Here is a 27,500-nt window from a genome sequence, read left to right on the forward strand (position 1 = left end):
ATGCAATATCACACTCATTTCCTGCTTGAACTATCAAGGAGAATTGAAATTAAGTCTAATTGGACTTGACTGGGATTTTAGAGGTCAGCAACAAGGTAAGACAGACACTGGAACCATCTCATGGCTTCCCTACAAAATACACACACCTCAGGTACAGGGAAACCAGTGTTGTAACAACTTAAAATAAAACAGAAAAACAGTTTTAGTTGTTAGTTAGCAGTCAGTTCCAGCTAACAGCAGGCATGAGCAATGCAAACCCGCAGCAACACACAGTAACAGGTAACTCCATGAAGCCCTGCTAGCATCCCAGCTTATTGACAGCCACAGTTATTTGAACCAGCAGTGACAGAGGGATTTAGGGCTCACTGGGCTCTGCTCACCTGGAACACCTCGGTCTGGCTGGGCTGTGGGTGTGAGTGCTGGTCTCCGCTCTGCTGGTTGTGATGCTGGCTCTGCCACTGGGACCAGACTTCGGATGGCCTTCCCTGGAACTGGCTGCTGCTCTGACCACCTTCAGCTGGAAGAAGAGAGAGAAGGCAGAAGTCAGAGAGCAGCCCCTTGGAAAGCTGCTTTGGAGACTTCAGCCACCAACACCTGTGTTTGCAAATGATCCCCTGAAAAAGACCCTCAGTGCCATCCATTTGCCATTTCACTTAAAAAATAAACAAACTGCAGCATCCAAATATCTCTAATTAAAAAGCTCAATCATTTCTACAGCAGTGGGTGTACAGTTCTCATCTGAGAAGCAATTTCACATTTTGTACATGATATAAAAATAGTAAGATCAACAGGCAACAGCTCAGCTTGATTAAACGTGGACATTGCTGTATTAAAAATGTGGAGTGCTGTTAGCTACACTGTCTTAACTGCCAATATTACAGCTGCAAAATGATTTATTTAGCATTAGCTTATAGCAAATTATTACTGTGTCATTATGCTGATAATTCCTTTTAAAGACTAAGGCCATGTAAATTCCAGAGAATGTAATAAGAACAGCAAGGTTTTATGGTAAATACATTTAAAATGATGACTTCAGGGAGATGGATTTCTTCCAAATGACCTGCCAGAAAAAAATATGATGCCACACACGTTAATTCAGTCATCTATTACACATACACTGCATGAGCAGTCACAGCTCACACTGAAGCAGAATTCATTTTGCCCTGTATTTCTACAAACTGGCCCCAAATTTATACATTTTTTGATAGTTTTAATTACTTTCAATATCTCCTTCTAAGATTTAGCATGTTAGAAAGCTTCCTGAGAGGCTAACACTTTTCCCTCTTTTTTTTTTTTTTTTTTAAATAGCTATTCCTACTGTTTTTGTCTGTCTTCCTCATGCTACAGAGAACCAAGCTTGGTAGATCTGGCTGTCCCAGATTATCAGCATTTCCTCCAGAGATACCAAACTTCCATGCACCATGTTATGTCAGGTCTCCAATAACCAGACTCTGTAACGTCAGATCAATTACTATTCCATAATCAGTGCTTCAATCCTTTTGACTACCAGCTAAACCAAGCAAAACAGATAAAATGAACATTTTACAGGATGGTATACAGGCTGCAGTGATGTATTTCCACCACATCTGAATTAGACAATTACAGCTCTTCCTAACTGACATTGCTACACAATAATTCAGCTGACTCAGAAATCCTACATTCGTTTTACTAGCTAAAATAAAATTCATCTAAGTTGCTCTTAAAAAAAAAAAACAACCCTGCAATATTTGTTTTCTCAGAAGAATAAGTTGAAATTAAGTCAGTGAGGCAAATGATGCTCTTTTTCAGCAAAAGAGTGACTGCAAGCCAGAGGTTGAAGACATTCGTCTTTGTGAAGGCTGTTATTAATAGCATCCAAACTGATGTAGGTCAGGAAATGTTTCTCATTAGGTGAAAGGGTTCCTGCCAAGTAGCTTAGGCCTGAAATGCAAGGCTGTCTCATAAACAAATGTACAAAGCCTAATGGAAATGAAAATGGAGTCATGAATAAGCTCTGCGGGAAAAGCTCCATTTCACTGTATTTATTCCAAGCAATGCAGCACAGGTCTGAACTTAGGGAGGCTGATCTGCAATGGAGCTGCTCCTGTTGTAGTGTCAAGAAAGAAGTGGAAAACAGCACCCATGACTATGATTTTACCTAAGCTTTCTGGAATTGCAGACTACTATCAGCCAGCAACATCTCCCATGCACTCCCATGTTTATCATTGACAAACCTTTAATTTTTTTTTACTCTTAAATCTTGTTGTGCTCCTGGAGTCCAGAAATCTTCACCAAAGGGTTACAGTCTGAAAGCCACTAGCTGAGCACAGAAAAGGAAAACCACTTCCCAAATGGCAGCGTGGTCAGCACAGTCTTGTGTCCAACCAAATAGCAGCAAGCCATCCCCAGACAAGGGGATATAACACTATGCAGAGAAGTTGAAGAACTGAAAGAATGTAAATTTTATCGTGCCATTCAGGTGTTATCATTAGAAGCAGAGACTGAACCTTCTGGCTACAGTTTGGAAAGACGTATTAATGGTGCAAGCAACCTATGAATCTTTTATGACACAACTGACAGGGAAAAAGATGCAACTTCGTATTAAAAAATGTCACAACATTCTAAAGTCTGCTGGATGTAGAGGATGCATCACGGAGGGAATAAGGTTATCGCAGTCTGCTGTGCACAAAACAAGAGCAGAACCCTTTCACACCCCAAGCTTCCTAACTGAAGCACCAAAAGAAAAAGTTGGAGGATTTCAAATTCAATTTATGCCACAAGGTTTCATTTTTATGGGCATTTCTGTGCTACTTTGTTCAAAACTTACCGAACCCTGCACTTCGGTTTGCTAAGCTGGAGTAGGCATTCCCACTTGGAGAAGAGGTGGCAGGGCTGGAAAGTGGGCTGTATGATGATGGATCTGCCGGGTAGGTGTGACTTGTTCCAATCCCAAAGGGAGATGACTGAGCCTTGCCAGACTGAGACGGAATTTGCTGAGGAATACGGGGTAAAAGAAAGGAATGATTTTTATTGTTGAAGAGCATTTCAACAGACACACATTTTTAATAATAGACAGCATAAGCTAAATAAATCCTGCAGATATGATATTTATCCCCATCTCAGTCATATTTTATTTCTGTCAAAGCCAACATATTGCTGTATAAGAAACACAAGAAGCCACAAATCAACACTTACGGTTCTCCTGCTTATTAACTTATACGCAGTCAATAAGAGCTACTGGTAAAAACAAGATTTCCTTCACCTCTATTACAAGGATTAACTTCAAACTGAAGAGCTGTGAGGAATCAGTTGCCATGTGTTTTGATTTTGCAGTGCCACAGGAAAATCACAGTTATCCGTCTGTCTTGTAGAATGTATGGAGTTCTCAGATGATTAGAGTCGCCAAAGCTTGGGGAAAATTGGCCAAAGAAGATAATGATCTGCTTACACTCCCTGCCTAAGGAGTACAGGGAACAAGGTTATTTTGCCTTGTAAAAAAATTTGGGAGGTAGTGTGAATCGCTATCCCTGGGAGTATGGAATAAACAGTCCAACTTGGATTTAACTGGGCAGCAAAATTAATTCAAGGGTATTAAAAAGCAACTTGCTGCCATTTTCACCTACATAATGGTTTCATCATAGGATCTCCATGAATGTTATACAAATGATTAAACACTGCAAGACTGCTTTGAGACGTATACTGAGACTAAGGGAGGTGAAGCATGTCATGCAAAACCATGTGCTACAACAACATGTAACACTACAGATAAAATCTGCTAATAAACTATTTCCCATCTCCTGCATTATGAACAAATGCAAAAGTTCCAAGAAAAACACTGCCTAGCCAGTTCCACAAATAGAAATTAAAGGTGATTACATCTCTGGATGCTTTAATGATGTGAGCTGCTATTGGCAATCAATGCGCTCAAGTGAAGATTGTCTGAGACAAACGCAATGAACCTGGGGGAGGGAGAGAGATCCCAACAGGCATATAACATGATGAAGATGCTATTAATTCTTCAGCTCAGTTCCAACCTAAGACATCGTCCATTTCTAAAGCTTTTTACAATGACAATGAGAGCATGTGTTATTTCTGCAAGGCTTAACTCTTTATTTACAATGAATGAATTCCAATTTCCTCATGATCACATATAAACTCTGTTGACTTGGACAGAAAGAGGGATGAGTAATCTTTTAACATCGCTTTTAGAACCCTCCATATTATTCAACAAAGTGCCAGCCTTACAAATGTATCTGACTGAACAGGTGTGACAGAATAACCATGGCACGCTGAGGGCTGGGCAGCATCAACATGTTTAACGTGGAAGTAACTCAGTTACTCAAAAGGAATTTATCACCCAGCCTAAGATGTCATTCTAACCTACCAAACAGTGGAAAGTTAGTGATTAAGAACAGCATTAGTGATAGTCAGAACATGATTATTTCATATTATTCTTTGTTTTGAAGCACTTTATTCTTGTTAACAAGAACAAGAGGTGATTTCTGGGTTAATGAAGCCCTGATGCTGTTGTGGGGCACATCATGGAAAGACGTGCTGTCTCCTTCAGCATGCATCATAGTGTGAGTAGCACTGGGCAGTGCTAATGGAAAGCAACAGATTCAGTGCCCTCTGCTCTGAATTCACACCTGTATTTGGATGTACCACTTGTTGACTGTGCTTCTAACTGTGAGTAATATTGCTGGATGCAAGAAAAAATGGTGTGAGCCTAATAGGTGTGAGCCTAATAGTAAATCGTAACAGCTGTCCTCTTTTATTTCATTCAGTACACACAAAAATAAGTGCTAGACTGAGACCTTCTATTGGGATTTATGTCAGCACAGCAACTGTAACTATTATGAACATTATTACAAACTAAATGCAACTACACATAGGGCTGCTGTCTCTAATTATTATAACTTGTCAAGGAACAGAAGTGGAGGAACGGATTTATCTCTGAGAATAAATGATAGAAGTAAAGTACATTTCATCAAGTTATAAATGAGGTTTAGCAATTCTTACGTAAGAAGAAGAAGGACTGCAAATCTCTAATGACTATGAAAACAGAACAGCTTTGACTGATACCTGTCCTGGAAATGGTGGGCGATTTCCTGTCCAGGCAACCTGACTCTGATTTAGCTGGCGAGATATCTGTGTCAGATTCTGGCCTGTTGATGAAGAAGACTGGATGTCGTTCACACCAGGCACGTGTACCACAGACGAACTAAAGAAACAGATTCAGTTTCCAGCTTTAGGATGTACTCCCAGTGTACAAACAGTATTACAGATATTGAAATTTTCAGAATCAAGATCACATTAGAACTGTTCACTCTGTATTAATGAAAAATGACTTAAAACATTAAAGAACTATCAAGCATACTGGCATTCTAAACATACTTTCTGTTCCCTTTAATAGTGGAGTCCACTAGACTGGATCATTGACAAATAGAGCCTTTGAGGCAGCCTGCATCAAGCAGCACAAGGCAGCACAAAGCAGCTCTGGGTAAACCTGTGAACCTTCCTAATTGGGTGAATATTCATCAGACAGACATGTGAGCCTGCCCCATCACCTCTCAGATTTGTTTGACTTCAAGGGTTGTTACTGCTTCTTATCTTTTACCAGTGTCACCATCACAGCAACAACTATCTATTTACCAGCCACTATTTTCATCTGAGTAAACCAAATCTGCTTGTAAGCCTAGCGCAGATGCAGAGACATCATGTAGGAGCAAAGGATACAAGAAGATAAGTTCATACAGACATAGAAAGCCCTTTTGCTATAGGTTAGTGTGGTTTCCACCAAACTGAAGGAAACAGCTTGCACTCAGTCATTAGTTAATGTGCTCAGGATCTGGACTACAGTACCTGAAACTCTTTCCTGAATGTCCTGGCTGAAATGGGCTTCCCTGTGAATACAGCTGCTGGTTTCCCGCTGTGGATGCTGAGGCCATCATTTTTTTATCTGCTACAAAAGAAAAGTGGATGAAAGAAAAATAAATGCTTAGGGGACAAGAAAAATTACTTAAAGAAAATAGCAAGGTATACACACAGCAGGGATTGCTCTTCCCTTCTTAAACTTTTATGAAAAAGCCCTGTGGAATACATTATGACACAAAAGAGCCATATGACAATTCAATATGAAATTAGAGACACAGCTGGCCTGTGTGTACTTCACAGCCCTTCCCCAGGATGTACCTCATTAATGCTATTGTTTGCATGGAACACGACACTGCTACATGCCCTGTAGTCACACAGTCCAGACCTTTGTGGTGCCCACTGGAAGCCCGTTTGTATGGATGTAGCAGCAGGGTTAAACGCACCAAGGAATTGTATCAGAGAACCCCTGCTCCATTCAGCCAAGGGTTCTATGTGTGGCCTGGGAGAGCCAAGAAATACAGTGCAAGCATTGTAGTGGTGTGGAAAGACAGAGTAGCATAGTGAGTAATGCACACATGGAGATGCCATTAAGTTTTATAGTCTGCTCTTAATGTGGCAACTGGAGATCAATCTCTAGTTGAATTAGACAACAATGCCATTCAGTCCCTTAATTTAATCTTCTTGTACTGAATTCTTCTAAAACCCAGGGAAACCTCACTGCTATTTACTTCTCTTAAAATAATTGAAAGATCTGCTTCACCACCCCTTATTCACTTTCCCCATTTTCCCTTACTATTTTCAAGTGTAAAACACCCACAGCTCACAGATGGCTTTGCAATCACCTGTTGCTACACACCTCTGACAGGCCGAGAAATCAAGTCTGCCCCCTCAAATTCCCCTTTGCTCTTTTCAGTCTCCCACTCACAGTGCCCTCCTGGACACAAGGCCCACACAGCTCACAAGCAGTACAAGTATTTTTTAGCTTTCTCTACCTTTTAGAGATCTTGTGAGCTTGGTTCATCAAGGATCTCCAATACACAACACCTCTTCGCTGTTATCTAAGTTTTTATTATGTTATTTTCTTAACAAGTATCTAATATCTCCTTTTCAGATGAAGAATTCACCTCAAATTACCTCACAAGAACCTCCGAGAAGGAGTAAGTATGCTACTGATGCAAGCTGGCATTTCTTCTCCTCTTCAGTATAGGAAATTGTAGAAACTCCTCACTGGCTACAACTTGCTCAGCACAGTCTGGGCTGCAAACCTACACTCTGATATAAAAACAGCAGGGAGAAATGGGAACAAGGGCTAGAGGAAGTTGTGCATATGGTAGGAGGGACTAATTGAGAATGGGTTGGGGTAAGGACATCTCCAAGAAGAAGGGCAGATGATTTTGCCTCTTTTTCTTTTTTTTTCTTTTTTTTCTTTTTTTTTCTTTTTTTCTTCCCCCCTCCACCCTACCCCCCTTTCAGCAGTGTAGTTCTTGCTTGAGATCTCTCATTTTCTAAGGCCACCCTTTACTGGGATACTAAGCTCTCAGGACTGGGACTGGAACAGACTGAGCCAAAATCCTGCAGCTATTTTAACCATTTGAAAATGTCTCAAAAGCAATACTAAGAATGCTCTAAATGAACTCGAATTCCTCAAGTGGAGAAAAGTTACCATGGCAGCTAGCAAGTCCATGCTGCAGGACGAAGCCAAGACAAAGGGAACAGCTAAACTAATTGCAAGCAGCTAAATCAGCTTTAAGAACTCATATTCCCATTCATGATTTGCCACACTACTTCACTGCCCTTACCATACAACGCTGTATATCTACTTTGTTTTGGTGCATTACCTGCATCCTTATTCCAACTTCTTTTTAACTCCCTTCCCTATACCAAGGTCCCTTACTGGTCAGCCATTACTCTTCTGGCAGCAGGACCAGTGTTTCTGCCTGTAGAATAAACACCTCTGTCACAACTGTACCACAAGGCACCTGTATGAAAGGGTGAAGCCAGCCCTCCTCTTTCCACTTCAGTTTTTGATTATGTGTGGCCACTGCATGTGATTATCCAACAATCCCTGTATGTCAAACCTGTATTTTTACAGAACATAGCAGAGCATGAGATCTGGTACCAACATAATGAAAAAGTCTTGCAAGCAGCACACAGGTTTGTCAATATTGGTTTTGGATAGCTTATCTCATCTCCGACTGAGAACCATTTCTTTTTATCATTCAGAGAAGACCTTGATCACAGCTCCCATGAGAAATTCAGACACGGTAAGAGTACCAAAAAAAGCATACCTTGTAAATTGATGAGAATTAAAAGAGAAATGGCATTTCCAAGAACATAACCTCTCAGCTACCTCACAGCTTGCTGCACCCTTACCCCTAACCCCTCCCCACAGTTGAGAGCTGCCTGAGGAAGAGCCAATGAGGCAGCCAAAAAGCAGAATGTTTTTGCTTGGGAAAACATATTTTAGTGTTTAAGGTTAGAGTCCTGCTACCTTCTAATGGACCCCTTTTATGGCCTCAGCTGTAGACTTCACTGCTAGAGTAGACGGAAAAGAATGAACAAGAATAACAGAGTAAGTCCCAGCAAGAGAAGGACAGAGTACCAGGGCTATCCTACAGCTCCACTACCTTCTCTGTTAGAAAAGGCCATGACAGACACAAGGAACAAATGCAGTGAGGTCATCTCCCAACACCCCTGGAGCCAAAACCCGTGGGTTGTCTCCCTCATGTGCTGTGTGACACTTGCATATTGATTTATTTAAAACAAATGTAAAAACTTCTATTTTTCAGTGGGGAAGGTTAAGAACAATAAACGATTAACAAGTTCTTCCACGAGCAGTGGAAATAATGAGCCTTATTTCCTACAGATATAGTTCAGATGACCCCTTCAGCTGTCAGTCTTCTCAACAGGGCAACAGGCAACATAAGCTGGAGCGAGCTAGAGGAATGTCTGCCCAGCTGACAAGTTGGCTGCTACCTCTTGGAACACGGCTGGGAAATCCTTCACTGAGGGCACTTTGTGAGCACTCAGTCCTCACAGTAATTTTTTTGAAATATAGAAGAATGTAACTATTTCTCAGATGCCTACCAATGCAAAACATCAAAGTAAAAGCTTCTGATATGATGAAAAAAAATCACATGCTTACAGCTGCTTGGTAACCTTCTTGATCAATGCCTATTTAGAGAGATGAACTCACATCTGCTGTCAAAGAAAGAAAATAAATACTTGGAAACTAAAAGTTCTGCTCAGAATGTTTAGTATCTATGAACAACATTTAAGATCCCTTTGTGAAATGAACAGCAATAAGTAACTCTGGTCACACAACAGTTGTTCTTACTCCTTGAGATTTACATCTTTGGGGGAAATACCCCAAATTCTGGAAATACACTGCAAACTGACTTTGTTGAAAATTTCTCTGTCATGCAGTACGTTCCCACATGGCTGCGCTCCACATCATGTAACCAAACTTAAAATAAGATGAAAAATTAAACACCACTTACAAGCAGTTATTCCAGCAAACATCTCAGCAAATCTAGGATCTCGCTCCTGGGAGAAGATAGCATCCGGCTTTTCCACAGACTTCCCACTCTCATGGACGTTAGCTGGTATACTTGGAACAGGCACCTGTTCAGATGCACAGAGGAAGGTAATTCCCTCCAACACATTTCACAAAAAGGAGTTCAGGGACGGGCATACTGCATCTTTAATTTTGCTGAAATCTGCCAATGCTTTACATTTTAAAAGATTAGAGGCACAAATATAAAAACTACTGAGAAACTTCACCTGAGATAAATCATAGGATGACAGCCCATCTCTTTGATGTACTTCAAGTTCTGCTTGCTGCTGCTGGAGCTGCCTGCAAAGGAGACAAAATGATGTCGTTACAAAAAACAATTAAGACACAGAAAAAGGTACAGCCACAGTCTTCTATTTAATACTGGGAGAAATGTCTCTCAGGTATTTATTAAGTCCTTTCCTCTGAGATTCATCTGTTTTTAAAGCTTTCACACTCAGAACACTTGCACCACAGAAGGTAACACGGCACATGAAGAGTTTTTCTGTAATGGCACAGAAATATGGGTAGGTAAGTAATGGAGGATGGAACGCAACCTCCTGATACAGGACTTAAGGATTCAATTTTAACCATCACGAACATCTTCCTCACGTTAAGGATGAATTTGCCAAACCTCTTCCCTGATCCTGCTGAAGTAAACAGGAAAAGTCCAGCAACACCAATGCAGAATTACACCAGTTAATAAGAAAAAAGTGATCAAAACCCTGTTTGAATGGCACATGGAGCAATCTGTTGAGTTAGAACTGAATATAAATCCTTCTTTGTAATAAAATCTCTTTAATAGTCTTCAGTTCTACTCTCCTAAGGATCCAAGTCCACATCCTATCTCATTTCTGAAATCTTTTAAGGAAGTGAACATCAAGAAATAAATTTGTACTACTATGTAAACAAAATCATTACCTAAAATAAATCTGTGTTGACAAATGTTACAGAAAACCAAGTCTCCTGCTAAAGCTAATCAAACAGAAAAAATGTCAGTTGTTCAAAGGAGATAAGAATCACTGGAAGTAATAGCTTTAATCCAATTATATGAACTTAGGAAAAAATTAAACATGCAGCAGTAATAGAAAAATACTTCAGAAGAAACTGACAGAGCCAATAAACTTTAGGGGCTGTATGCCAGAACAAAGAACTTTAGCATCTGCAGATGCTTGAAATGCACTTGATTTGTGTTTAGCATCAGGCACTGTTCCCTAACTACAACAATTAGCCAATACCAACAGAGAAAATCATTGGAAGTCACAAGAAATAACCAACAGGTGACATTTCCTACAGATGAAGACTTGTAGGGACAACAAGCAGGTGGTGACCACTCAGACATATTCACATTCAATATGCACAAATATTATTTATAAAAATATATGTATCTTTTATATAGCTGTCATGTACCTACCATGGTGATATTCTGAACCCTTTTATCCACTTGCTTTTTAAGATTGGAAAAGACAAATTCAGAGATCAAACCTGTGTGTGACCCAAGTCCCAGCTGGGACTGCAGTGTGAGCTGCTCAGGGCAGCACTGAGCTCCAGCACAGCAGGCACACTGCTGCCATTCAAACCCCATTCTCAGCAGCTCATTCACATGCACTCCATAACTGTTTGATAACACAGGACACAACACTCGACTTTTGGCACTCTGCTGACTTTGAAAATGTTGGAATAGTCCCTCAAAAAATGCTATTTGGTTTTTCCCAAGGAAGAATATCTGAATCCCTGCAGAGCACTTTGGTTAAAGGTTTTAGTGGCACAGAAGTGGAACTGGAATATTTTGTGATTAAATGTTCTGTCTTTTGTGGATTACACCCTCCAACGCATAATTTTCTTTCCACAGATAAATTACCTGAATGCTCTGCACATTCCAGTAACAGCTGCTTTCTGTCCCTTGGTCACAATCAGCAAGATTACTCAGCTTAGGGATGCACACCGTACCTATGATGCTCCTTGCCTAGTTATCAAAGGAAATATAAGCCCTTCAAAATGAGGCTAAAACTCAGAGATGAGGATGAGACTGGAGCTGGATTAATGAGCTTGATAGTTGCAAATGATACTTGACAGTGGTTGCAGTTCTGTACGTTTCCGACTTCTTTCTGAAGAAAAAAGTCACCTAACAGGTGAGCAGCTACAGCAGGCGAGATGTTCCAAAACAGCCAGATTGTGGACTTCAAAGCTCTGGATAACTAGCGTATAATTTTGGTGACACGTCAAAGGACTGAGACAAACGTTGAGACCAAATAAAACACAGACTAGGAGCAACACGATAGCGATGGAGGGACCGCTCCAACCTTTCCCATCCTTTGATGCCTTTCAGTCCTGACTTGTTGCTTTTCCATATAGTACTTCACACAGGCACTGGCTACTATTAGGCTCAGTGGCTAATTGGACAAAAATCTGTGACCTGCAACACCAGATCAGAGCAGATGGCCAAACACATTCTGCTAGCATTACTTTGTAGAGTACATGGTACACAGAATCACTTTTGTGCTATGAGTAACAAGCAAAAATGTCATTCCTCCAGGTCAGCAAAGAAGCATGGATTTTCCATATTGCTTTAGCCAACAGAGAATCCCTAAAAAATTACCTCTGGAACGCAAAGAAATTCTTTGTTCTGCAAGCATAAAATGCACACTCTTCCAGCAGAACTATGGGAGGTAATTTAATCATGGTAAATCTATGGGGAAGTTTTTCTAAATACCACCCTGTGGATAATAAACACCCATCAAATCCTGTTGTTAACGTGAAAGCTAATTACACTGTTTCATTTGTTTTTACTACCAATGCCTTGGTGCGTGTGTCAATAAACAGCACATTAGGTCTCTTCTGTTCCGTAGAAAGCATGTTTTCTTGATTCAGCTATATACATACAAATGAGCCAAACCAAACAGCATGCTTACCAGTTATTTGTTTTGTAGGCAGTCCTCTAACTCAGTGCTCTTTTGCCCTCCTCTATCATCTCTGATACTTATTAAATATTCATACCATACTCATGCAATACATTACAGGTATCACATTGTGTTAACAGCACAGAACTCGGTGAACAACCTATTAAATCCACTTCCTATAAACACCAAATACTTGAGTGTTTCTCCCTGAGCTCCGTGTAAGCTACGCTGCATCTAGCTCAGCCTGGAATGCAAAGCCAGGTTAGCATCTTTGCTGCTACTGTGTAGATAGTCTGAATGATGTCTGAAGCCTGAAAGGAGCCACACAGCAGTTCCTGGAGCATCTGACCAGGGAGAGCTGAAGACTGCTGCTGCGGGCATGTCAGATGCTGCCACCCAACCAGCCCTGCTGATTGAATGGCAGCACACACACATCCCTTCAGCCATGGGGTGCCACCTTGTTTCTTTAAGGTGGTACCAAACAGAAACACGCTATCAGTTTCGGCAAAACTGAAACTGCCATCTGACAATTCTATGATTCTGTGATACCATAACCTTTGGACTTTGAAACCAACACCCAAACTATGCTTGGTTTCTATTTCGGTTTCACACCTTAAAGGAGTAAATGGAAGAGAAACTTCTGGGCTCTACGTGATACCCAACACAGCAAATAAGGTATTGCCCAAGTCAACAATTCCAGCCTATGCTGCAGAATTCCAGGCTCACCCCTTGATCCAGTACGAAACCAGGACAGTGTGTGGCTTGACCAAGAAAGCTCTCGGCAAAGCTGAAGGTTTTTGACAGTTAATTCAATTTTACTTAAATTTGGAGGAAAAGGAAATATTCTGAAAAAGTTCCTTTGGACACTGAAGAGAATTTCAGCTGAATTAATCTCTCCATATAAACATGGAACACAACCTGTTGTTTTTTCAGGCATCAGAGCAATAGAAAGGATTTGGACTTTAAATTTAATATTATCTATATGGACACAATATTATATCCTTACCACACTATTTTTACCACAATATAGGCACGCACATTTCCCTGCTTTGGACAAAAAGGCAGTAATAGAAGTCTTGAGACTGCCCTCATATAGTCTTCTTTCAGGAACTCTTGAAACTCCTCTCTCTGTCTAGTTTCCAAGTCACTGCTGTGAAAGGGCCCACCTTACACATGTCGTGATGGATCAGGCAGCCCCCAGATGGCACGGGGATCTTTAGCACCCCTACCCAAGATAGAAGAATTGGTCTCAGCAGCATTTTGGCCCAAGAGAATCAGAACTAGGGAGCAGCTCTCCCCAGGCACGGCTGATTCATCCTGCAGGCTGCCCCGAGCCAGCTGGCTCCAAGATGAAAACCTGGAAACTCAGGGCATCTGGAGAATTCATAAATGCATGCAAAGGAACACAGGACTTCAGGGTTGACAAAAAATTAAAACATCAGTATTTCCAGAGAAGTCAGAAAAATATCTGATTTCTATGTTTTTCAAGACTTCTGTTGTCACCACAATGGACTATTTCACTCAAACACTGCTCTGTGTACTTTCTGTTAGATAAACATTAATCCCAATTATTATTTCTTACTGGAAATCAAACAGCCCCGAATGCTCAGGAAGATGTGGTTGGATGGGTGACTTTTCAGCCGAACACAGCACAAATGCTAAACATTAAATGCTTCATTTCTCCAGGAAGTTTCTCTTGGATGACTGTACCCCAGTGAAACTGAGAGAAGTTTTCTTGTCTTTTTTTCTGCAAGGAACTAAGTGAACATTTGAACCTAATTTCCCAATATACTCCGCACCAAAAGCAGATTTGGAAAGCTGACTGTTTGAAGCTCTAAAGGAAAATCCTTAGAGCGGAAAAAGGGAAAAAAGAGAAAAGCAAAACCAAAACGAACAATAATCAATGAATCCCTCCACAACTGGATCCACCACTGCCCTCTGCAGTCTTTTGGGAAAACACTGCTCACTGACCAACAGAATATGAGAGCTATACTATGAATGGAGAGAGAAAGAGAAAGATGTATCCACTGTGATTTTACTTATTTTCAGTTAAAAAGTTATTTAAACCTAGATTTGTTGTGTACATTGCCTTTTTTTAATTGCTTGTTGATTTTTTTTTTTCCCTCAAGCTTGTATTTCCTGGATTATCACAGTAAGAGATAAAGTGTCTCTGTGTGTAGCTGTGCAGTGGAAGGCAGCAGTGCTTGGTCTCCAGGTGAAGCACTTTGCTTGACCCGGAGCAATGGCTGCAGCCACTGACATATCTGGATGGCCACACACCACTGAACAGCCAGCCTGAGCAGGAGCTGAACGAGGAGGCAAAAGGCAGCAGTTACCATGCCAAATAATGTCTCAAGGCATCTAGGAAATCAAAAGTCAAAACACGATCCCAAACGTGTTAAAGCATAGATATATCCCCAAATGGGCTGGAACAGCACTACAATACAGTGAGTTCTCTTTGGACATCTGTCTGAGTAGTGTGAGAGCACAGGGAGAAAAACAGAAAACAGTTTGAATAATGCATTCTTTCTACCATTCAAAAGCAGACATATAATGGGGCTGTATCTTGCCATAGGACCAGAACATTTTCAACACAACAGAAAAGAAGGAACATCCACTGTCAAAGTAGCAGCAGGCAACTTCCATATTAGGGCAGCATCGCTGGGTTGTTATTCAGACCCAGCACAAGAAATATAACAGGAGCCAGAATCTGGCACAATCCTATTCATCTCAGTGACTGCTGCAATGTCAAGCTGAACAGTATAGAGGACTCTCAGAAAGAAGCATTCCCAGAGTAAACACAATGCAGTCTGCAGTTCCACGTTCTGAGCTGTGGACTCCTGGGAACAAAGCACAATCAAGCCATCCCAGGACAGAATGCAGCAATTACCTTCTACTTTGCCAGCCTGTGGTTTGTTTTTTTGGTTTTTTTTTTTTTCAAACACAAATCATTTTGAAAAGAGAGATGGGGCAACATAAATGTGGAAATATCAGTGCAGATGGGGAGATGATCATCCCTGGTTTCAGGACACTTGTTTTCAATGAACTGTTTGGTTGTTTAAATCTAACTTTTAAAGCACAAAAGATCTAAGCAAATTGATTCTAATGATGGGTTTCAAGATGCTGAAAGGACAGGTCTTCTAGCCCAGGTATGGGTCATGTCCAAATACCTTTCTTCAGCAGCAAGTCAGGGAGCACACAGAGACACTTATGAGATTTCTAAGATGAAATGCCAACGCCCTGGGGCTTTGGTTTTCCAAGTAGAATTCTCAGCATGCATCTCCACTAGTAGATTGCTCATTCAGTATTTCCATTACACAGTCTAACAGGTCGAGATTTTAAATCTAATAATTTCCTTGAAGTAAAACACTTGGCAAAAAAGAAAAACAAATAAGCCACCAAAAAACCCTGGTCAGACCAGAAGTAGATTTTGTTTTAGAAATAGATTAAGTTTACACTAGAAAGAGGAAATATTTATAAAAAGACATTAAAAAAAAAAAAAACAAAAAAAAACAACCACCCTAACAACTACAAAAGCAACAGCTTTATCAAGACCAGATTAACTTCTGCAGCTGCTGGCTCAGAACTCAGGAGGCTCCAAAATCTTCTCTGCTCAGTTAAACAATGACAAACCCCTGCTATACTCCTAGCCAGACTTTTCCTTAGAAGCAGTTCTATCAGCTACAGAATGAAACACTCACTAATTCAACCTCCTTCTAAGAAGTCCAATGACAGATTTTTGAAAGTTTTTATTCAAATACATGACGATTTCATTCCCCTTTTCATAGGGGCTGGATCTATCACCATACTTGGGGATATTCTACCAGATGTTAACAGTAGAGGAGTAGCCCTTCCCACTCCAGCCTACTAGGAAATCATGTTGCCAGCTTTTATAGGCTGCAAGAGCAAGCAGAGCTCAAGGAGAAGATACCCAGGATAACAGTATGATCACAATGGACAAGAGGCAGGAGTTTTCTTGTGTGATACTTATTAACGCACACATGTAATTTACTCTTTGGCTTAGGAATCAGGCTAACCTTTCTCCAATATCATGACAGCTGGTCTGCTGCTGGAAGCTCTGTGATAGTTTAAAGCAGCCTGGACTGAGATCAAGGGGCCTGCCTAATGACATCAAAGATAAGTGAGGATTCTCCTTGTGCAGCCAGGGCCTGGAAGCACTGCAGGATAATGAGAGAAACAGCTATGCTGCAGGATCTAGAGATGCAGAAAAGCTCTGCTACAGATTGCTACAGAGAAACAAGATGCAGCTCTAGTAACATAAAAAGTAATGCTTTGGTTCTTTCCAAAGCACATAGATGAGCTCCTGGAAAGGCACATACTTTACATTAGTGTTGGTGCAGATGATGTATTCAATCTCGTCGGAGTAAGGATTCTGGAAGGTGAAGCTGCTGGTTCTGATCAGCATCCACTCCCGGTTTTTGGTACGAAAACGGTACATCACAGACAGGACTTGACCTTTCAGTTTCACAACCTGCAAAGCCATTTGGAAAGATTAATAAAAGGAGATTGCTATCTGCTGTGCAAATGAATAGCAAGCAGCAGAAACCAGAGTGTTCTCAACTTAAATTACAGAAAGCTATGGACACAGCAGGACAATTCTTCATTCAAAGAGACAATAACCAAAATTTGAAAGATGTTTGCAGCTATTTCTTTCAGAATTAACCCCCCACACACATTTTGTTACGTAAGACACTCACTCCAGTCTGCTTATAAGGAGCATACAGATTCAGGAATCAACAGGTTGTGCTGTTATCCAAGAGGGAAGCTTTAAGAAGGTTTTAATATGGAATATTTACCAAACATTCCACATAGAATACATATTTCCACACGAACCAAACTGAGGCATCTTTTAAATATGTGTATCATGAACTAAACATTGTAACTGAAACAGGAGTCCACAAGAAAACACATTTTATGAGGTTGTCTGTCTGCTTTTCTGCTTGAGTATCTAGCTGTACAATTCATATGCGCGACATATTAAATCACACTACATTTAGGAAAATACTTAATAAATATTTTCTTTTTTCTTTTTTTTGTAGATGCTGTATGTGACTATTTTGACTATTTTTGTTTTTTTCTTCCCCAAATCTGTCTTCAGATGACTAATATCTTATCCTGAAACACTCTAAATATTACATAGTGAGCACCTCTACCTATCGAAGTGTCTGTCCACGGGGATTCTGATTTGTATTTCCCTGTGGGATTTAACTCTGCTATTTCTCCTTCCCATGGAGTGCAAAGCCAACACAGATGCTCACTCACTACGATTTTTGTGCCTGCTTATTAACACGAGTTAAAACTGATGGTGGGTTCTGGGTGTTAACTCAGTGGTAGCTGAGAAGCAGACACCTGTGTTCATTCAGACTTTTTGGTCTCAGGGCATTAACCTCTGTCAGAGGTGTGCACAAGAGCATGGGGGGCTTCAACTACCCCAGCACGACTTGGAATCATCTTCCTTAAAGACAGAACCACTCCAGAACTAAAGGCCTCAAAGCGTTGCTCAGCAGTCAAGCTTTTCTGTTGCCAAGACAGCCACCAAGTGTCAGCCCATCTTCCAGACTGCAAGTCTCTTCTGTTTCACTAGTAAGAGAGAGCAATAGGATGTTGGTGACCTGATGCCACATCCTGACATGATTCCTCTTCTTGATCACTGTTGCACTAAGTAACAGGATTACTCAGAAATGGACTCCCAGTCAAAGCAACTGCTCCTAACTCCACGGTAGAAGTTTTAACACATGCCCTGCCCTTGAAGCACAAGAACAGATGTATTGTGCAGACTCCAAGACACAAAGCTAGCAGGAGCCATAAGCTATTTTTAAGAAAGACTATCCAAAAAAAGCCTATCGAGTTCCTTTTCAGAAATCTCTGTTCAGTGACTTGGTCTGGCACCCACCTACCTAGGGCTCTGCTAAGCATCTGCTTCCTTTTCTCTTCTGTTCACTGCCTCTTCCTAATGATAGCAAATGCCTTAAAAAATCATCTTTATCTTGTACACTTGTTTCCTTTATAATAAGTTTTCCTGTCCAAATGTTGACAAGTTCCCTTTACACCTTATTTTTCCAAACAAATGAACCGGTAGCAGTATTTAAAAACAGTATTTAAATTGCCTAAAGGTAAAGAAAGATAGGAGTAAGGATAAAGAACCTGACTACTTTTTGTCAAGAAGTGATAAACCAGAATGAAGAAAACAGTTAGGGAAGGGTAATTATTCTGAATTAGGAGGACAGAAGAAAAATAATTGAATGGAGAAAGATAACTAATTAGAGAAAAATTGATGAGAAAGACCAAAAAAAAAAAAAACAACCAAAAAAGAAGTGGAGATCTTCATGACCTCTTAGATGTGTACGTGAATTTTTCAGTGCAGAACAGACCCAGCAAGATCTTGCAGGGATGTTGAACAGAGGGGAATGAGAACTTGAAAAGGATGCACAGAAGTCAGCAATTATGTTGGACAGAAACAGGTAAATAAAGACAGATATAACCACAGATGAGAAAAAGACAAAAGAGGTTTGCCTCTAATTCAGCAAAATACTCAGCAGTGTGCTGAGCTCCAAATGTAGTGGGAATTAAGCATGTGCTAAATTAAACTGCTCTTCAGGGCATAATTGAATATAAATGAATTTACCACATACTTATGGTTAAGTACATGTTGCAGTGCTTTGCTGAAATGAGCCCTGAAGATTACTTTCGTGATATCTGAAGTTAAAACAGACCATTCCAAAAGAAGCAATTTAAAGCTGATAAATAAAAAAGAACATCCTCTAGAAATAGTTCCAATAATTATACAAAGCCAGTCAGATCTCACACATCACAAGCAAATACTGTTCTTGAGGAAATCCAAAGTCTGAATTTGAAAAGAAACAGGCCACATAATAAATCAATAGAAAAGCATCCATGAGTGTACACCAAAAAAAAAAAAAAAAAAAAATAGGATGGCAAACTGCTAACAAGAAACAGTTGCTTCTTGGTTTCACAAGAAGAAATGATGAGCCAGTATTTGAATGTGGAGAGCAATATGCCACTGCCAATTTTAATAGCATTAATGAATAAAAATGGATAGTTAATTCTTTATCTGGGCAGCATACTTGCTTATAAGAAGCCTGAAGTCAGATATCTGGCAGTGATCATTTCCAACTCTGCCTTTGGTAGCTGAAGTTTCACTGAAGTCAAAAGTTGGGAATCAGGTGCGAAATTTCACCATCAGTCTCCCAGTGTGATGGATAAAACCAAAGGCACTAATGGCAGGGAAAATGACACAACAATGTCTCAAAATGAGCAATGAGGTCCAAGGCCTAGGCAACCCCAGAAACAAATGTGCCAGCTCCAGACTCTGAGGCCTGGATTGCTCTTTCTCTGTGATGTGCATCCAGCTGAAGAAGCGTGCTTGAAACAAAACCTGCACACTGGCACTATAACTGCACTGTATGAGTTATCTAATAATCCTGGCTTTAAGTCAGAAGAAAGCTTATATGGTTTAAAATAATTTGGCTGGCACTTACCTAGCATCTCTCTGTTTATTTTTTATTGCTCTTCCACAAAGCTACCTCTGCCAGGTCTCAGGCAAGGAAAAGGGAGGCCTAATGCAAACAAACGCACATCTTGTTGTGGATTCTCTATCCTTGTCCACTGTATTCCCTCAAGTAGTTATCTTAGAAAACCCTGTGCCTCCATCAACAAGCAGTTAGGTTAGGAAATGTGCTGCCATTCTGTTTTTGTCATTTCAAGCTGATCAACTGGCTACAGGACTAAATGGAAAGAATACAGGGGAAAGAAAAAAAAAAAAAGGTGCAAAAAGTATTACTATTGCCCAAAAAGTTCAGAATAATGACTCATCAGGCATAAAAAATTCAGAATAATGAATCATAAGGCATAAAAAAAAACCCAAAACTTTTGTAGTTTGAGTTCAATGTGCAACATTCTTTAATCAAGAAATTTTTACTACCACACCCAGGATAAAAAAAGAAAAAACAGACCTTGTATAAGTGTCCAATCTGAATAATATCCTACTGGATATCAAATAGCTGTATTCTGGATCCTTTGATACTAAACTCTATTTGTTGATCTTGGCCTCGAGAATATCTCATTCTGACCTGATTTTCTCACCCTGATGAATGAACTTATCTTCCCAAGGAAGTAAAACCTTTGAGATGGATGCTGGCAATTGACCAAAACCTGCATACCCATCCCTCCCTCCTCCCCTCCTTTGTTATGTACCAACCTGGTTCTGGCACTGCCAGCAAATTAAAAATATCAAGTTTTAAAGGGTTTGGGGGGGGAAAAAAACAAAGAATGTTTTATTGGAAATCAGTTACCTTTTTAATGAAAAGACTTCTAAGGCCAAACTAACAATAATAAAATAAACTGCACTGATCTATTGTCCTGAAGTATGAATAAAGCAAACATTAATTCTATAATAATATATAAAGCATTGAGATCACTGGTGGGAAAATTGTGAACTGTCTTCCAACAGTGCACACAAATAAAATAGCACAAAAGAAATTCCAAGCTAATGTTTAACCTTTACTTTTTCACATTCTTTAGAAAATAAAAACCACCTGGTGCATAGCTGAACTGTTTACATCAGTCTTTTATTCCACGATTGAAATAACAGCTCCAATCACACTGCTACCGTACTGAACAAAAATATACAGAAAGAGGAATGGTTCTGCTAAAGAAACAGCACAGTATTTTCATAGATTGGACACAGGTTGAGAGAAGAGGAACTTTCACTTCTAAGTTGTTTTTTTTTTTCCTGCTGCCTTTCTGCACAACCTTGAAAATCACACAAATCCCTGATCCAGCAAGTCACTTACGCACATGCCTAATGCTGAGCAGCGACAGCAGAGCCCCCAGGAAGGGACTCCAGGATACAGCAGCAGCCCCCGTGGCCTGGTGCAATCTCAGCAAGCACACAGTGAGGACTGAGCCTTTAACAGAACATTATTCAGCTTTCCTGAGCCCCAGGCTGCACTCAGACAATCACAGACGGATGTTTGACATGTTGTTATCTAGCAGCATTCTGTCACTGTCTCTTGGATGAATTAGTGGAATCAATCATCTGGGCTTTACTGAATCACAGCGTATGCGGTTTTGCTGCTTTTCTTGCACCACTGGTGCCATCAGGCAACAAGCTCTGGGAGCTGAGCCATCTGAAAGCTCGTCCTATGCAAAATCATGCAGTCCTTTCGTTAACTCAACAGGCAAGCCTATCTGTGATGGCATCAGGATAGCAGGAAGGGTGGGGAGGTCAGGGATGGCAGAAAGGAGGAGTGGGACCTGACTCCTGGTGCCAGCAAGCCATCACGTAGGTTTAGCTGCACCATCACACGCACAGGAAGGTAGGGCGGGTGATTTATTTCTGAAAACAGAGCCAACAGATGCTGCAGCTTAAACTATTGTTTATGCAGCTTAACTGTTTATTAACAGATCAACAGATTGTCTTCTATTTTGCACCTCCTTCTCCTGGATAACGGAAAAAAGTACCTTGGAATGTAAAATAAAAGCTATTTCTCTGAATAACAGAGTAGTTAGTAAATAAATGGCAGAAGAAAAGGAACAGGATGCAGTACCTGTTGGAAACTCTCTCTCAAATGGCTTTGATCTTCAGGATGGCAGAATTCTAAAATGTCTTTCCCCAGAAGATCCTAGAATAAAACAAAAACTATGTAAAAAAATAAAACAAAATTGTGTAAAAAGCCCAAACTGCAACACAACTCCATGCACGGATCTATAAGTAACCCCCGCTGACACTGGATCCATCATCCTCTACAGGACTACTCAGTTAATCAAAGAGGAACACAGAGATTTGTAGGCAACACTGTAGGCATCACATCTTGCATTATATTTGTTCCACAGTTCCACAGACATACGAGTTCACAAACAAGCATTAAGTTAATTCTAATACCCGTGAAATGGTGTCTTGAAAAGACTGATCTTCTACTATAAAAAACTATTTTTTTGTAAAACATGTCATTATAAAACTACCTAAAATCAATATAAATGGGAAAAACAAATGAGTAAGATATGATTTTTGCCTGTAAAATAGAAGTGTTGAGAGTTACCTGAGGGAGGGTCACAGTAGTCAGAAATTCATTTATTATTCTGCTCAGTTCTATGAGCAGACTCCTACTGAGAGGAGCAGATGTCAGTCTAAAGGAAAATAATGCCATAAATGATCTCTCCTTATGATTCAAGAAACTGGCAGAAGAATTACAGGACTAAAACTCCCTCCAAGCCCTGTTAACTTTCTGTCACAGAACGTATTTGCTGTGCAAGATTTAAAGCATCTTGTTAGGATTTTAATTGGATCTCAACAGAATAAAAAGACAACCCTCTTAACAAAGGGGAAAATTAGATTTTACAAAAACACGGTCAGCATAAAGAAATGAACAGCATTTAGTTCATGGCATATAGATTGTTAGCTACAAATGTTTTACGTTTCGCTGCTTTCAATTTTAACGTGCAAACAGGATTCTCCTCATTAGCTCTAATGCATCTCAGCAATGACAGGGCTCACTGACCTGGGGCTGGTAGCCAATGACGCTGATGCATCTGGGGTCGACAAAGGTGATGACTCCATCAGAGTTGTGCCTTGACAAGAACTCAGTTGGGACCGACATGCCATTCATGTCCATGCACACCGGAGAGCTGGTTACCTAGGACCAACCAAGTCCACAGCATTTAATCCACAGAAGAGCCACCTCATGTTTGTGCAGCTGAAGAACAAAATCTGTTGGCAGATACTAACTACTGTAGAAAGCTGTAAACAAAACGACAGCATAGATACATGACACAGACCTGCCATTAATGCTGGTTTGCAGTGCAATTAGCTCGTATCCCATAGCACTTTCCTAGGCTTAACAGCACAGCAGGAAAATAAATACATCTGAAGTTCTTTCCCAATAAGGGAGGGCAAAAGTAAGACTGGGTTCATCTCACTTTGTAGGACCGTGCTGAAGTCAGGCTTCTTGGTTCCTGCCCTTGTCAACCAAGAATGAGAGCCTCCCAAATGACAGTTTGAGCCTGCCACTTTAGGACAGGAAAACCACTCTATATAAGAAGCCAACTCATTACCTGTAAATGCATCCAGCAGGACCAGCTCAGAGCAAACACTCAGCTTTCAGATAACCACAGTCATGTGAAACAAACCTCACCTGAAACCCCCAGACAACCCGAGCAAAGCTTTCCAGAGGTTATGCTGTTAGACCAGTACGTGGCTGCTCATCATGAAGACACAGCTCTCCACACAAAATGAAGCATTTCCAGCCCTCTGCCTGAAACCTGTACAACCAGGCCTCTCTATACCCTACCTTTCCTGCTGGGACTACAATGAGACCACTGTTTTTCTTAAAACTTTCAGAGCCAACAGGACTAACAAGGCCCCAAAACAAAAGGAAAAAAAAGAACATTGTCTTGAAGCAGATTTGCAGGTCAACTGTGTGCAAGATTTCTATTTGCTGTTACAGAGCACAGTTTTTAATTTTGCACCTTGACTTCTTTGCAATTGAAACCATCCCCAGAACCTCCTCCCTCACATATTCCCACTGGCTTCTCTAACGTAACAGATGTTTTGACACTCCATATTACTAATGCAATTTTCTCAGAAATAGTCTTTTTTGGCAGCTCAAACATACAAATCCCCATAACTTACTCCTCTCCATTAGTGGACTATATTACCCTGATTATAAAACTATGATTAACTTAGAAAACATCGTGCAATACTTTCGTAGGTCTGCCATCACAATGGAGACACTGCAGAAGTGCTAACTCTTCCAGCAATGTGCAGGTTGGTCACCCTGAATAAGACAGGTTTGGTACCTGTGCTCTGAGGAAGTGTCATTCTACCTTCTAAGAAGGAGTGATGCCATCATAGCAGATGGCAATGAGTGCAGGCCAACAAGAGATCACGTAAGAAGCTTTAACACATACACTCCTGGCAGAATCCCCATACTGCTAAGATAAAAGCTTGCTTTCCTGCTGTGGTGAAAGAGATTCACTGCAACTGCTCTAGCTCCAGTTCAGAACTTGTATAGCAACAGACAAAAGAAAAAAAAAAACTTAATACATCAAATGCAACAGTCTGGATAAAAAGGAGTAAAATTTTATTCTCACAGTTCCCTTGGCTGGCATCATGAATGCATATGAATGCATAAAATGACACGCTGAAAAAAAAGCTATTATCTGTGAAGTGCCTCTTGACTGCTTTATCTTTATCACTTTCAAACCAACTCCTGCTATCATCTCTCTTCAAGTAATTGATTAGCCAGAGAGAAAGAACAGATCAAAGAAGAACAGGGAGCACACCACTGTCTTTGGGAACCACTTTAGCATTACAGCACCTGCGCTCCCATGCTCCTTACCATCCAGAATATCCCATCCCCATGCACTCTGCAGAACATCAGGTCGGGATGCACTCACATTCCAGGAGCACCTTTGTTGGAGTTGTTGGGTGAGACACAAATATATACTGAAATCAAATTTTCAATTTGTTCTGTCAGCATGTTCTAAGCAATCCACTGACTGCACGCACAGACATGAAGGCACATTATGTTTTGGAGGTACCAAACCACAACACTGATTATGTTTTCTAAAGTAGTTCACATAAGAAAAGACTGGCATTACCTGAAGCCTTCCTATTGCCACGAGGCAGTATTTACTACCTTGTCCCACATCAGCATCTTCTTCTGGTATAGTCATTCCTAAAGCAAACAACAACAAATACCATTATAATTAGGAAATGAGGATGAGCAGAGAAGCTGCTGGCCAGGTTCTATACTATTCTACATGCTCTACATCATACAAAACATGATTGTCTTCTCTAGGATTCAGGCGTTATCACTTGGTTCAGAAGAGATGCTCCTCAAAGCCGTGCTTGATCTTACACACTTCAAATGCATACATAGCAAGTACTGAAGCAATTTTGTATGCTGAAGACAAAGTAGATACAAAAACTCCATGACACACTGAGATAGGCAACAACATTTCCATGAGTACTGCTCTACAGCACATTACTGGAATCAGTCTGTCACTTTAGTATGCTCAGTCACTGCACACTATGCTCAGTTTCCTTCGTGAATAGTCTATTATCATCAGCCTTAAAAACAAGGCACACGAGCTTCATGCTAACATTTAACAGACAGTTTTACTTTTTTCTTTAATAGACTAAATCTGGGCTATTATGTTGAAAGACTGAAAAAATGCGGATGCATTGCTAACAGTGCATGTTTCAGTTGTGTAACAGGAGTAACTACTATAAACACAGGAAAAATTTCAGAACACACGTGTGCTGTTTTCCTCTCAGTGTTTCACAAATGGGAACAGTGAGACTAGCTCTGTTTACTCACAAGTTGGCTAAGCCTTAGTAAGGCTATTTCCCAATTTAAGTTTTGAGATACGAGTTTACTACAGAGGATTTGCAAAACATCTTCCAATAGTGACACTACTGACTTATTTTATTTGTGAGCTCTTTCACAAGGCTTTTCAAGGAATTCAGAAACAACAGGCAGTGAATCACTTAAGATGCGCTTTAGGCATCAGTGGAATTAATTGCAAAGCTAATTATGAAACAACCACCACTTTATTCTCAAGATGTATAGTTCCTCACATAGGTCTATCTCTGGACTATGAAAAGGATGGAGCATACTACTTTTTAAAATGATGCCTCTGAAAAATGTCTGTAACTGCTGGTAAACGAACTGAAGTAGTCTTTGAATTAAGGATTTTGTACCAAAATAATTCAATCTTATCTGACAATAAGTTCCTACAGGTACTTCTCAGTTCCCATTGTGCTATACAATATAGGTCCCTCTGTGGAACCACAACTTCCACTTGAAGCTCTTTTCCTGATCTGGATATAGAACACCCTTGAAATTAGGGCAATCTGCAGCTTCGAACCCTTCAATCTGTTAAATCGCAAAGCAACATTTTAACATTTCACACAGCACTATTCCTTCTCTTTTCTTTACACATCAGGCAAACTACAGAAAAGACTCCAAACACAGACAAGTACCATGTTCTGAGACAGTCATTTATGTATCCGAGAGCATAAACCACTGACATAAAGCTGCAGTTCAGAGATATACTGCAGAAGTATTTTGTTTTTCTTCCTTGCTGTGTTTACAGAGTTATTTCTTCAACAAAAGACCTAGCAATTAGCTAGTGACAGCTCAACTCTGCAAAGGAATTAAACTTGGCAGCCTCTTAAGAGAGAAGATTACCCTGAAAAAGCAGCACGGAACATCAACTAAAAACTGCGTCTACTTCAGACAAAATTTTGGCAGACATGTGGCTATCTGCTCACACACATGTGGTGGGTAGGGAAGGCTGAGCTACTGAAACTAAAATCAGACTCCTCCACATGACCAATTTTCATTTTAAATAGGTATAAAATGGACAACTGAGAATGCAGCAGTGTTTCATCTTAAAAAAAGCTGTGAATAAAGGGGCAAACCAAGAGCAGGACAAATGAAATGATGCAGTGGCTTAGGAAGGAGCACGAGGACACTGACTTTGATGTGAAAGGACTGCAGCCGAGTACAAAAACAACCCACACAAAGAAAGCAAACTGGAGAAGGCCGTGACACTGGCTGGAAGCCTGCAGCAGGGACTGCATCCCCCTGGGAGGTGCTTTGGGCCTGAACCCTGCACCAGGCAAACCTGCAGGCCCAACGCCCAGCCCCAAGGACTAACCTAAAAGTTAGAGCTTGAAGCAAGCATGGACTCATGCCCTGACTTCACTGATAGCACAGATAGCCTCTAGGTCCTCCCCCCTCCGAGGGTTTTCTGGGTGGCTGCTTTTTGCTTCTGAGAAGTGGGCTTCTTCAACACAAGACCCTACAAGAGTTTTTAAGGAAATGATTTTAGGCATTCTGGTTGGATAATCTTAACCCAAAGGTCTTCTCTTAAATGGAATTTTCCATTTGGAGAGGACAATTTTGAACTATTTTCCTGACTTGTTTTCAGTCATTTCTTTAGCTGCACACAGTGTATTTATTGCAAAGGACAGCAAAGATACTCAGCTGGATGGCTTCCACTTTGCATAATCGTTTTTCTTCAGCTTTCAACAACACTTTCCTTTTTAGGAACTCTGTACAGGCTCACCACTGCCCAAATAAACTGAAAGCAACATAAACAATCTCCAAAATTAAACCTAGCTAAGCAACGCCATTTCTGAC

At 40.5% G+C, this 27,500-nt stretch overlaps 1 protein-coding gene across 4 annotated transcripts in view; it reads right to left on the bottom strand.

Moving 5' to 3' along the window:
• The window catches only part of ARNT2 (aryl hydrocarbon receptor nuclear translocator 2), a 93,370-nt gene that overhangs the window by 6,676 nt on the left and 59,194 nt on the right, over window positions 1-27,500 (bottom strand). For 3 of the 4 annotated variants that reach the window (XM_085233630.1, XM_010717466.4, XM_085233629.1), the window contains exons 9-18: window positions 24,949-25,025; window positions 22,848-22,982; window positions 21,897-21,971; window positions 16,647-16,798; window positions 9,637-9,709; window positions 9,354-9,477; window positions 5,842-5,941; window positions 5,062-5,200; window positions 2,807-2,972; window positions 381-517 (exon numbers count right to left, since the gene is read on the bottom strand). In XM_085233630.1, the coding sequence (XP_085089756.1) occupies window positions 381-517; window positions 2,807-2,972; window positions 5,062-5,200; window positions 5,842-5,941; window positions 9,354-9,477; window positions 9,637-9,709; window positions 16,647-16,798; window positions 21,897-21,971; window positions 22,848-22,982; window positions 24,949-25,025 (1,178 nt within the window). The remainder of the gene's footprint in view (window positions 1-380; window positions 518-2,806; window positions 2,973-5,061; window positions 5,201-5,841; window positions 5,942-9,353; window positions 9,478-9,636; window positions 9,710-16,646; window positions 16,799-21,896; window positions 21,972-22,847; window positions 22,983-24,948; window positions 25,026-27,500) is intronic. The other variant, XM_085233628.1, reaches the window with a different exon arrangement.

This window comes from Meleagris gallopavo, chromosome 12, assembly GCF_905368555.1.
Source record: "Meleagris gallopavo chromosome 12, MGAL_WU_HG_1.1, whole genome shotgun sequence".
Classification (NCBI taxonomy): Eukaryota; Metazoa; Chordata; class Aves; order Galliformes; family Phasianidae; genus Meleagris; species Meleagris gallopavo.